Source organism: Triturus cristatus, chromosome 3_2, assembly GCF_964204655.1.
Source record: "Triturus cristatus chromosome 3_2, aTriCri1.1, whole genome shotgun sequence".
Taxonomy (NCBI): domain Eukaryota; kingdom Metazoa; phylum Chordata; class Amphibia; order Caudata; family Salamandridae; genus Triturus; species Triturus cristatus.
In genome coordinates, this window is record NC_140584.1 from 196,955,030 (window position 1) to 196,967,595 (window position 12,566).

A 12,566-nucleotide genomic window follows, 5' to 3' on the forward strand; every position below is an offset into this window, starting at 1 on the left:
AGACCTCAATATGCACCATTCAAAACTGTGGTGTTAAGGGAGTAGCTTACATTTTTAAGAAAGCAACGAAAGCGGTAATTTTGGAAGCCTTTTCAGATACTGGGGGAAGATGGGTCGCTGTTAAAGCGAAGATTCAGGGGAAGACATATACTATCACTGGGTACTACTGCCCGAATATAGATGACCCCTCACTGTTAAAATCTTCGTATATTCATCTGTTGGACTCTAAACCTCCCATAATCTTGGCAAAAGATTTTAATCTACTTTTAGACCCTGACAAGGATAGATGGCCAAGTACAAAACCTTCTAGGGAGTCAAACTTGCCTCAAATGAGATCAATACTCAGATGCTGTATGCAGGATCTTGGGCTACATGATGTATAGGGAGAGAAGGGGTGGGTCACCAAATGTACATGTTTAAGAACAGGAGGCATGGCCATGTCTCAAGGATTGAATACTTTTTGGTAGATAAAGGAGTAAGCAAGATGGTTAGTAAGGTGGAACATCTGCCAGCACATTTGTCAGATCATTCTGCGGTCTGTCTGGAATTCAAGGTGGGAACCAGCAACACCCCCTCAAGATGGACTTTGGATAGAACCTTATTACTATATCCCTAAGTGAGGTTGCAGCTAAAGGACATAACTAAGGAATATTTTCATATTAATGACGGGAGTACTGCACCACAGATGGTCTGGGATGCGTATAAGGCTGTCATAAGGGAAAGGTTAATCAGCATGGCAGCCTTTAAACATAAAAATACCAGGAGTTAAATAGGATCCTTGAAGGCTAGGCTGGAACAATTGGAAGAGCTGGTTAAGAGACAGAGTCAGGGACAAGGGGCCCAGGGATTAAACTTGTTGGAAGAGGAAATGAAGGTGAAAAAGGAGGAGTTGACTTGTCTTTTGGAGAAGATAGTTAAGAGAAGGTGGGAGGCAAGTAATTTGGCACACTACGAATACGGCGAAGGTTGCGGCAAACTTTTGGCTTGCAAACTAAAAACAGAACAGAGCCAAAATAAAATTCCAGCTGTCAGGGTGGAGGGTCAAGGGGAGCTCAGGTATGAGGAAAGGGAGATAGAGAAAGCCTTCACAGAGTTCTTCCAGACACTATATACAGAGGAGGTTAATGTGTCAAAAGAGCAAGTACAGAGGTATTTAGAAGACATGCATATACCTACATTGTCGGAGGAACAGAGAGAATGGTTAAATGCAGAAATAACTGTGGAAGAGGTAGCAAGTTCAATAGGAAGGTTGAAAAGGGGGAAAGCAGCTGGCCCAGATTCTCTTCCAAACAAAATTTACCTGCCCTTAGTGAAGAGATTTTGCCCTTTTTGACAGGTCTGTTTAATTTGATTTTCCTTTTCCTTGGGGGTGAGAACATTCCAACATCCTGGGAGGAAGCCACCATCTGCCTATTGCATAAAACAGGAAAAGACCCCGAGCTCTGCGAGTCTTACAGACCTATCTCATTATTGAACACAGACTACAAGATTTTCACCCAGATTTTGACAACAAGATTAGGGGAGGTTGTAGGAGATTTAATTCATTGGGATCAGAAGGGTTACATTAGGGGCAGGCAGTTGTACGAGCTAACGCATGAACTATTCGGTGCTTTAGATATGGCAACACAGAATGAGTTCCCTTTAGCTATTATAACCTTTGACGCGGCAAAGGCGTTTGATAGGGTAAGGTGGTCCTTCCTGCATAGAGCTACAGAGAGGTGTGGTCTGGGTACAGAGTTTTGTAGGGTTCTGGAGACAATCTATAAGAAGCCTTCTGCCAGAATATTGGTGAATGGGAATCTCACTCAAAAGATAGCTATATCAAGAGGAACAAGGCAGGGGTGTCCCCTCTACCCACTCCTTTTTGACATATACTTTGAGCCTCTCGCAATAAACTCGGAGCTAGCCAAGGAATTTCCCCTTTTATGTTTCAGAGATGGGAGAAGAAGGTAGCTCTTTATGCAGACGACTTGATGGTGTTCACGACTAATTTGGCGCTCTCACTACCAACAATTTTGGAGATTATGGGTAAATTTGGTGAGGTCTCTGGTTATCAGATTAATTGGCAGGAAACGGAGGTGATGGAGTGGAACTCTCGGAGTAATAATCCCTTGGTGAAAACTTCAATGAGATATTTAGGCATTTTGGTGTACAATAACCTCGAAGAGGTAACACGCCTGAATTTGGAGAAGGTAGTGGGTGAGACTAAGACGCTACTAAGATCTTGGGCAGGACTCCCGCTCTCCTTCCTAGGTAGGTCAAACATCTTCAAGGTGTCAATACTACCCAATTTTACCTTCCTTTTTGCATCAATACCCCTAGAATTCAAGAAGCCTTGGTTTGATAAATTACAGGGGACGCTGACCAGCTTTATCTGGGCCTCCAAGGCTCATAGAATCGCATGGAAGAAGCTTCGTAGGGGCAAACATCAGGGGGGAATTGAGAGCCCGGACATGCTTCAGTACTGTAAGGCCTTTCAATTTAAAACAATACGAGTTCTAATGCAGGACTTCTGGAAGTACCCCAGGTATTTACAAGCCATAACTAAGACAGAGGGGGATGGATTTCTGTTTAAATTCGGTTACCCGAAATATTTAAAAAAAAAATAAAACTTAAGATCCTCCACGCAGCTAGTAAGCTATGGTATCAAATTAGAAGGGCAGCATGGATTCCGTACTATAGCAGCCATGCTCCGATTTGGGCCTCCCCGGGGACTCCTGAGTGCCTAAGAAATAAACTTTCAACCTCATTGGCAGACGCAGGGGTAACAACGTGGAACCAGCTACTTGATGGGCAAACTTTAGTGGACTGGGAACAAATATCAGCTCTGACAAACTGGAACATTTCCAGATTTAAGTTTTATCAATTGACTAGCTGGTCAAATTCCCTGCCAGAGGGTGAGGTAGGAAACACAGACCTCGAGAAGAAGCTCTTACAGAATCCTGGACAAAAGAAGGTGTCTGAGTGGTATTGATTGTTCATCCTAGCCGGAGAGGAGGAGTTTGTTCTTCCCAAGGAAATTTGGAGGACAGGCGTATCATCAGGAGAAATACAGACCCTCTGGCAAGCATCAATGTCTATGCTATGGCATGTTGTTAGTGCTGCCCCATCTGTAAACCATCTGTTTACAATACATAGGGCCTACTGGTCGCCTAGAAAGTTGACAAGGATGAACAGGCAAGTGATCAAATGCTGTCCCAAGTGCGGGGAGGAATAAGCAGACAATCTCCATATGTCTTTCCGCTCCCCCAGCCTCCAGGTATTCTGACGTGATGTAAGTTTGGTCCTCACAACAACCTTTGGTATAAATCAAGAGGTGAGCATGTCTTTATGTATTTTTGGGGTACTGGATCAGGAGGTAAGGGTAAGTTTGGAAAGAAAACAAAAATCTACTATTCATGTTGATACTGTTAGTTAGGCGGGATATTTGTATCAAGTGGATAACTCCACTTCCCCCATCTAAGAGTGAATGGCTGGATTTGATACGAAGGGTGCGAAAGCTGGATAAGAACAGGGTGGGACTAAAGAGGCTTGATTTTGGGACATATGGGATCTGGTATTTTAGTTAATTATCACAGGTGGTTTAAGATACTTAATTTGTGTAGGATCAGTCTCGAAATGTCCAGTGATTAAGCAATTCCACAATAATCCCCGGATCCATGGAATGGGTTTGAGACCCCAATGCTCCCTCCTCAACCCCATAACCGTTTGGTGTACAAGGGACAGGAAGTTTGGGTAAGCGTGTTTTGCCAAGCAACAATCTCAGTGGGAAACTCAAAAAAAAGAATCGAAGGCGAGGATTATGCCACTCAGCGTATGGTCTTACTCTTACCCTCCCATGATCAAGCTTCGAGTTGGGTAAGTATCAATCCTTTTGAGGGTGTAGTGGTTTTTGCCAGCAATGACTTTGTCATGTGACTTCATTGTTGATGTTGACTTGCTTGTCTAACGCATCTTTGTTGTAGGGATGAAGTTGGTTTTCAGTGAGCTGACACTGTTCCTTTCATTGGAGGATCGGATCAGAAAGAGGAGTATTGAGGCACATTGAATCATGTGGTTCGCCCGAAGAAAGAGGAAGTGCTGTTCCTGGACTCTGTTTATATGGGACTGCCTCTATGATCATTTGTTTATAGAAAGACTCATGGGATTTGTAGTCTTTACTTGGTTTTGTTGTTTTTTTTTTGTAAAATATTATTACATTTTTCAATTTTCCTGATACAGCCAAGCTAAACATTGATACATTCTCCACTCTTTTTCCTGTTTTTTCCCCCTCTTTTCTTTTTTTTTTTTTGTAACAGAATCATTGTCGCTATGCCATTATTAATACTGTTCCAAGCATTTGCCATCTAACAACCATGGCACAGGTAGTGTCTGTGGCGCAAGAGTTAATGTAAATGTACCGATTGGTGTGAGTGTCTGCATCTCATTCGTACTGTCACCTCCTATCAGGGGGGCAGGATCCATCTACCTCTTATGTGTCCCCATAATGATAATGAACCATGTTTACTTGGTTTTGTTGTTAGATAAGGATAATCCTCACCGTCCTTAACAGAATTTAAACTTTCCTTCACGGTGGTTAGGAAATTCTTAATTCTACAGGTTGGAGGTCTAGTTGCCATAATTCCCAGATGGTAATATTAATTTATTAGCATGGTTTAATTTCATTTAATCTGATATAGCTGCTTCCCAGCTCTCTGTTGAGATGCACGGGGCACACCATCTTGAAAGGACCTGGGGTTCCTTAAATTCCTCTGGCTCTGTGCATCACACCCCTTGGGGTGGAGGCTTGTGCTGTATCATCACCCACACAAAGACCTCTTGGGACTACTTCCATCAGCCAGCATGTGGAAAGTTGTGAACGTGTGCTGCTGTCCCCTGTGCCTCCATCTCTGGGACAAGGTCCATAGACCAGGTGCACCTGGCCCTTTTAGAACTGCCCCGGAGCAGCACTAAAGGGCCTCATTGTGCCAATACAGAGTCTTTGCTGGAAGCTGCTGAATGACTGATGAAAGTCTATAATCTGCTGTGCATCTGAACATGTCATTTCTAACAGCACAACCCGAAGGTTCACAGCAAAGCATAGCCCAAGGTTGTCATCCCACTGCTGAATCGAAAAGTTCCTAGGTCTCGATTAAGGTGCACCCACATCCACACCAGGTACTTTGCACTCCACTACGAAATGAGGATGTGCTATAGGGGTCAACTTGCTTCCCCAATCTCTAGAACATCCTGGAAACTCTTCCGACCCATCTGTCCTCTAGGTTTCTGATCTCATTTTCATCACCTCTGCTTGGAAACCACAGAAAATATTAGCATATGCTGTTCACACTGCCTTTGTGACGTCTGCAACTGATATCACTCCACCAGCCATTGATGATGCTGTACAAAGTTTTCATTAGCTTTTGGGTACAAATTAAATAGAAGTGAAACTCCAGTATTTATGTGTGGTATGTATATAAAGCAAACCTGGATGAATGACAGCAGAGCTCTGTCCACAGTCCAAGGCAATGGCACAGTCAGCATGTGATCGGAGGGACTCTATGGTTTGTGAATGTTAACACATTGTGATCTTTTGTTCTGTAAAGAAGTCAATTTTCAGCTCTTTCTTAAATTGGAACAGGGTTGGTGCAGTCGTGATGGATATGGGGAATTAGGATGAATTTCCCAGCTGCAGTGTGTATTAAATGTTCTACAGTGAAAGTTAAGGTTCATTCAAGACTGTAGGCAGCCATGGCGGTCAATTATGATCCTCTCCCCAAAATAATCTTAAAAGGCAATTAAAAAATGTCCGGTCAATTTATTTACAGTGTCAATACTCCTAACCTTTTTATTTACATTTTGAGCAATTTCCTGCTGTAGACCCCACTTATGTTTTTATAAAACTGCAGTCTGTCTTCACAGTGTTTGAAAGTGAAGATCTCTCTGATGGCCTTCAATTGGCTGCTAGTATCCACAGTGGTCGGTAGGTTACCAGTTTTCAGATGACTTTTTTGGGCGGCGGTAGAGTATCAAATTGCAGATGCAATGAAGTCTAACTACATGAGGCAAGTACAGGAATTTCGAATATAGGCTCCCTGTAATAAGCTATGAAATGCCTGTCTGGGATAAGTCTGTTTTCACAAAAGATTAATGAGTTGCTGTCTAAAATCTGGGAGCAATAAGAGGTCCATTATATCTGCCTGCTATCCCAGTTCATTCATTTCATAACATTGAAGGAGATTTGCCACATCTGTGGTGTTTCAGTGATCTATTGTTTAGGTTTCTACAACTTAAAACATATTCGGACTTGCACTTGCCTGGCCAGTCTCTTTTGAACTATATCCAGTGGTTTTGACCGTCCCCAATGCACACAAAATGAGTGTCAAGTAGCTCAGTAGTACTGTGTGGGGAGCTGCAGGTCGCTCTAAAAAGGAGAACGAATTGAAAGAAATATACTGGGACTTATAAAAAGAGAAGATGGAAAACAAAAGGGCTGGCTCACCAACTGTGACATTGAAGCTCACTCATTATCAGTTGGATGTAATTAAGCAAAATGTAGTCTTTCACAGGGCGATCGAGCAAATGGCTGAGGTTGTCTGATCCATGGGCCTATGTGGTATGCTGTCAGAGGCAGAAGCTGAATGCAAATGACACTCAACATACCAATGGAAGAATCTGGCTGATGTGAAGACCTATGTATGGATTATTCAACAATTGGTATTTGTTTTTAAGAGCCTGGCAGACCATCTTTCCTAGACCCTTTTGAGGGAGAAGGACCGGTTTTAGTTATCGCAGCGCAATTAATCTACTTCCATGGGTTGCCAGCTTGATGCTTGAAGAACACAACACCCCCCCACACTATAGATTATTACCTCTATACTACAGCACACTGATCTCCGGTTAGACACCAGGCTTGAACACTCCATATGGGAGGCGACCAACTCCTCGTAAACTCTCTCTCTAACCGTGGTCCAGTCCCTTTGACCTTTCAGTAGGGTGGGAGGGGGCAGCATAGTGAACCTGGCACCTCAATGATTCCATCCTGCCAGATCCGGTGATAGTGGTGGCTGAGATTCGCAAGAAGCTAACCAAATACTTGGCCTTCTGTGAAACTGGGGAGATGGACAAGCATTCATGGCCTGAATGTGGTGACCGGCTTCCTCCTGTACATTCTATGGTCCTGCCACCAACTAGGAGACTTTTTGATAGTATCTTTATTGCAGTTTCACAGATCCAGGGCCAGACCCTTCCACTTCAGTGCAGGTAAAAGGAAATCCCATTTCCTGCTCGTGGCTAAGCACACCATTACCACTCTCTGGGGAAACCACCAACTCCAGCCTAAGATCTTTGACTTCACAAGCTCTGGCACCTGTTCAGGCATGAGAGAATGGTGTATGACATGGGGGTCCTGTTCTTTCATATCTAAACGGGGGATTCATGGGTAAGAAATACCCACAAACTCTGCGAGCCCTGGTACTGCTCGATCCTGCACTGCTGCCTTGATTTTGGATCCTCTTGTTCTAGAAGCTGAAGTGTAATGTATTTTAAATTTACCATTCAACTGGTCCGGTGTGGGGATGGGCTTTTGGGGGGGGGGGGGGGCAGGGAGTGTTTGGCTTTTTATTTCTTGTAAAATCATCAATAAAAACCTTTTGAAAAGTAAAAAGTAGTAGTCAGACATGAATATCTGATACCACAAGGGTTTGTCAGAGGGTGAACCAAGATTAAACCTCTTGCCTTCTCTGGAAATCTGTTATAGTCCACGTAACAAAATACCTCTCTACAGGTGTTTACAGAGTTTAATTCCAAACACATGTTGAGCCTTATTGGCTTTAACATATACTTTTAACTTTACATACGTCGGTCTACTGACTTTATTGAATTTTTCATAATAAACCGATCTGACCTGTAGTGTTGATCATTGGTTTGTAACCCTAACCTATTCAGCTCTGCTGTACTAAACATAAACTTTTTCTCACAAGATAAAAGTGTAGCACAAGCACTAACAGTCAAATGCTGTACTCAAGGTAATCGACATGCAGGCTAAGCCAAATTCCCTCTCCGTTTCTATAAAGTTTTTTTGTCGATCAAATAAGCCAAGCAGACCTAAAAGGAGGATAAGCCATGTAGCCAGACCTAAAATGAGGGTACAAGAAGAAATTCAGGCAGAGCGCTCAAGAACATTCTGTTGAGAAAAATGCAACTGTAGTCACTTGCGTTGCAGCAGGGAATTCTAGGAATGCTATCTTGACATTTCCAAGCCCTGTACAGAGCTCCTGTTTCTCTAAAAGCTTGCAGTTGTTCCAGAATCCTTCCAGCCTATGGTAGTGTGGTAAACGGCAAGTCTATCAATGTGATGAAAGTTTCCTTGACTGAGTTTATGCACAGATGCACCGGTTTTTTTTTTAGTGTAGTCTGCCAACACATTTTTTATTGAGCACACAACTTCAATTTTTATCGCTCAGAGTATTTTGATTTCAGGCAACTTCTATGGGTCTAAGACCAGTCTAAGGGCCTAATTTCGAGTCTGGAGGTCCTCCGATTGCCAGACTTGTGGTGGCAGTCCAGCCAGCGCCGCACTGGCGATCCGGCAGCCCTATAACAAGTTGTGCCGTTCGACAGTAATTGGACCGCTTGCTCTGCCAGGGAACCGCGGTTCCCTGGCGGAGCCAGCAGTCCGGGCCAAAATACTGTGTTCAACAGATCATTCTTTTGTCTTCAATATTTTGATTTCCTCACTCAAGGTGGTTTTTACTGTGGTTTATTGCTTGTGTATAAATCGGATGTGCTTATTTTCCTCTTCTGATTTTGCATTTTAATTTTTTTTTTTTTTTCTACTAGGTGGCTTGTAATTGCAGTTGGTCTAGTCCGTGCTTATCTTACCAAGGGCAGCTATCACGGCCTTTATTATGCAATAGAGAAACCTTTAAAATATTTCCAAACAGGAGCTCTACTTGAGGTGAGTGGCAAGTTTTTGTGTATTGTTTTGCATTCGCACATGCTGTGCCTTAAACATGAAAAAGCGGGCCTTAGTTGAGTAAATGGCCTTGGCCGCTGCTGGCTCTGGTTTTCTCCCTGTCCCTTCTTCTTCTTTAAGGTCAGTCACACAAACTTTAATGTGCCAGTATCAGTTCAAGGTCAATAAATCGGGATGTTAGTTTATTTTTTGTCGTTCATTAGTAGAGCTCTAGTATACGTGTCATAGGAGATAATTTGATATTGCAATTTAGGAACTTCAAACCAGTACCCAGTCAGTAATGGATATCCCCATATCATGTGTAGCATTCCCACCCCTCTAATCTGGGCATTCATGTGAGGTGAAATGGGAATTAAGTCTGCTTGGGGTAAGGTAGGTCCATTGTATTACATAAAAACGGATTAATTTGGGAAAAACTGGGATACCTTTGGGCTAGCCAAGTGTTTAGTACAGTCTCCAGCCGAAATTGGAGCTTATGTATCCTCCTCCCGTTTATCTTTGAGCTGGGTGAGTGGTCGCATCCTATTTGATCGTGCTAGATATAGGGCTGACTCCAATCTGCGCATAGCCTCTGTAGATCATAGAAACTGGCAGGCCTGGTGTGTTGCGGGTTTGGTTCCTCACCTCACCCGTTGTCGCATAGCTGCCATTACGGTGCTTTGTAGCAAAAAATGTCCTGCTCAGACATTGTATTTCCTCCCTTAAGATGTCAAAATTTAGCGGATTCCCACCATGAAACTGGTCGCCATGTCCACCCATCTCTGAAACCGCAACCCATGATCTTTTTGTGTTCATGTAACCGCAGTCCGTAGCAGAATCATGGGTGAGCAGGGTGTGTAAGTAGGAGTCTTTTGGATTGTGCAAACTCAACAGTGTCTAGCCACCCTCAAGTTGCTGCGATCTCCAGTGGCAGTTTTTTGGAGTCCAGAAAAAGGGACAAAAATATACCCGGGCGGGGTGTCCGGAGTAATGTCTCTGGCAACCCCCACCCGCATCCCCTGGAGCCAGTGCGGATACCACTGCAGCTGTGATGCCAAATAATTTGTTTCAAAATCTGAGTCTACCTCTGAGGTCAGACAAATCAGTCTAGTCAAAGCTTTGCTGTCCCCTACCCCATATCAAGCCCACTAGTATAGAATCCAGGTTTCTGAATTTACTTCTAGGAGTGAGAACCAGGAGGATCGCAAAATAGCAAGGTAGGCATAGTAACACCACCATCTTAGTTAAAGCTATCCTGCCAGCGACTGAGTTTGGGAGGGTTTTCCAGAAGCCACACTGGCTCTAATGGCTACAATAGCTGCATCTATGTTCCCCTCCAGGGGGCATGGACGATTCCTATAGATTCAAACCCCTAGGTATTTTATCAAGGTCTGTTCCTAATGCATTCCATATGTGTCTGGTGTATCATTACGAGAGACCCTAATGGGCAGCAAACTAGGCTTGCGCCATTTTATGCTTAGTCCAGAGGCGTCTCCAAAGTCACTAAGGAGTTGTACTGCCTTCTCTGGGTCCTACCGCCTGTCCCATAGAAAGAACAACTTATCTTTGGCATATAGTGAGATATGATGTGTGACTCCACAGGTACATATCCCTGTGAAACAGTAACCCAACGAGCCGTACATGCCTTCGGTTGTACTGCTATAACAAATAACAATGGGGGCGTGGCTGCGCCTTTCTGAATATTGTTAGATCACCCGCCCTGTTCAGACTCTTGCGTTGGAAGCAGAGTATAAAAGTCATGTCCAATTAATGAGTCCATGTCCTATGCCCATTCTTGTAATGACAGCATATAGTGAGTCTCACTTGAAGCTATCAAAAGTTTTTTTGATGTCTGTTGACATGATCACGGCCTCGCCGGGACTTTCATATTGTCCATCAGGATGGCTAACAGTCTCCTAATGTTCAACACCATATTACAGCTTAGGATAAACTCTGATCAGTGTGAATAAGATTTTGCATATGGAGAAGGTGTCTCTTGGCCGTATTATCACTGAAGATCTTCACATTTACATATCAAATCTGTATGCCATTATGTCTGTGGTGGGTCTCCCTGGTTTAAATAGGGGGAATTATTAGCGTTTCTCTCAAAGACTCCTGCCATCCTAGGGGTGATGGTAGGCAGGTTAGGCCAGCGTGGAGTTAATCTAGGTTCCAGAGTCAGTACTCCTGGTGACTTCCCTTCTGCATTGGGGCTCTCTCGGAATTGGAGGTGGTGAGTTTTGCTGTCTTCTCCACTGCGCTTTGGTGGGCCTGGTCCTCCAACAGATATCTTCTCCACGTGTGTTTGGGGCGGGTGCTGAAATGAGCGAATGCCCGCCGGCCCTTGACCTGGAGCTGCAACTCCATCCAGTCCCTTTAGTTTGCATGGATCTGTGAAGAATATACCCCCCAATCCGTGATTACACTGAGATTGGCAGAGTAGAGCATTGCATATTCAAGACCCATTGTGTGAAATTGTTTCTTGACCTCAAGGAATGACGCCCTCTTTTTTTTTTTTTTTTTTTTACACTGCCAGTATAAAATCGGGGCAGATCATGGCCTTCCATTCTCAATGTGAGCTTGCCAAGTTCTCAAGCTCATCACAGTATATAATCTTGGTCACTGAAGAGCAGAAGTCTGGCCACTCCCACGCGAGGAGATGCCCCAGGGGGGAAGAGGGCACGCCAGGACCCTTTGTGCCTGTTCCTTTTGGAGTGAGCAGTAGAGTAAACATGATATTGTTTTCTTTTTAGTGTGGCGTTGTCCCCAACAGAAGAAGTGATTTTATAAGGGGACAGCTGCCTCATGGGATGACCATCATCCAATACAACATTAAAGAGAAAAGATTGCTTGCCTCACTGTTCTGAACCTTGGGGCAGCCTGTTCCTGCATTGGCTGAGAGAACTTGCTCCTGGTTGATGCAGTGTTCCTTACCATTGTTAAAGGAGGTTGCAGTCGTTTTTTCACAAAGCTGTTTCTGCAATGTTCGAGGCATGTGGGCTGCTGAATTCATATCTGTGCATAGATCGCCGCCTAGTGTTGGGTCCGGATGATTGCACATTGTTGTCCTGGAAGAGTCTTCGAAGTATCCTGAGATGGGTGACTCCTCCCCTGGACCACAGTGCGCATGGGCATCCTCTCCATCCCCAGATTGTTTTTTTCCGCCATTGGGTTCGGATGCAACTATCTTAGCTCAACTTCGGAATACTTCGTTTTAGGCCAAAAGGCCTATAGTTTTCGTCGGTACAGTTACCGTTCGGTGTCGACTACTAGTTCCAGTGCTCCACACCCTTTTCAAAATTTCGAATCGAATTGGTCCAAACTTCGACGCTCCATCGACGATGGAATCGAGAACTCCGTTCAAGAGGTGTCCGTTGTGCCACGCCAAGTACCCTCACATCGACGTCCACCCGGCCTGTAACAAATGTCTCTCGCCGGATCACGACGAATCAAAATGCATGGCCTGCGCGCGGTTCCGATCCAAGAAAACTCTACGGAACCGACGGGCAGCGAGGCTCGAGGCGCAGCAGGCAGCGCCCGCACCCACCAACCTATTCAGCACCGAGGACGAGGACGCCGAGAGCGTGGAAGAAATACTATCTAGCCCCGCTTCGGAGCATGGTTCCCGATC

The 12,566-nt window shown here is 44.3% G+C and overlaps 1 protein-coding gene across 2 annotated transcripts in view; it reads left to right on the forward strand.

Moving 5' to 3' along the window:
* HACD2 (3-hydroxyacyl-CoA dehydratase 2) overlaps nucleotides 1–12,566 on the forward strand; it is a 190,343-nt gene that overhangs the window by 95,849 nt on the left and 81,928 nt on the right. For both annotated transcript variants that reach the window (XM_085647492.1, XM_085647493.1), the window contains exon 3: nucleotides 8,821–8,938. In XM_085647492.1, the coding sequence (XP_085503618.1) occupies nucleotides 8,821–8,938 (118 nt within the window). The remainder of the gene's footprint in view (nucleotides 1–8,820; nucleotides 8,939–12,566) is intronic.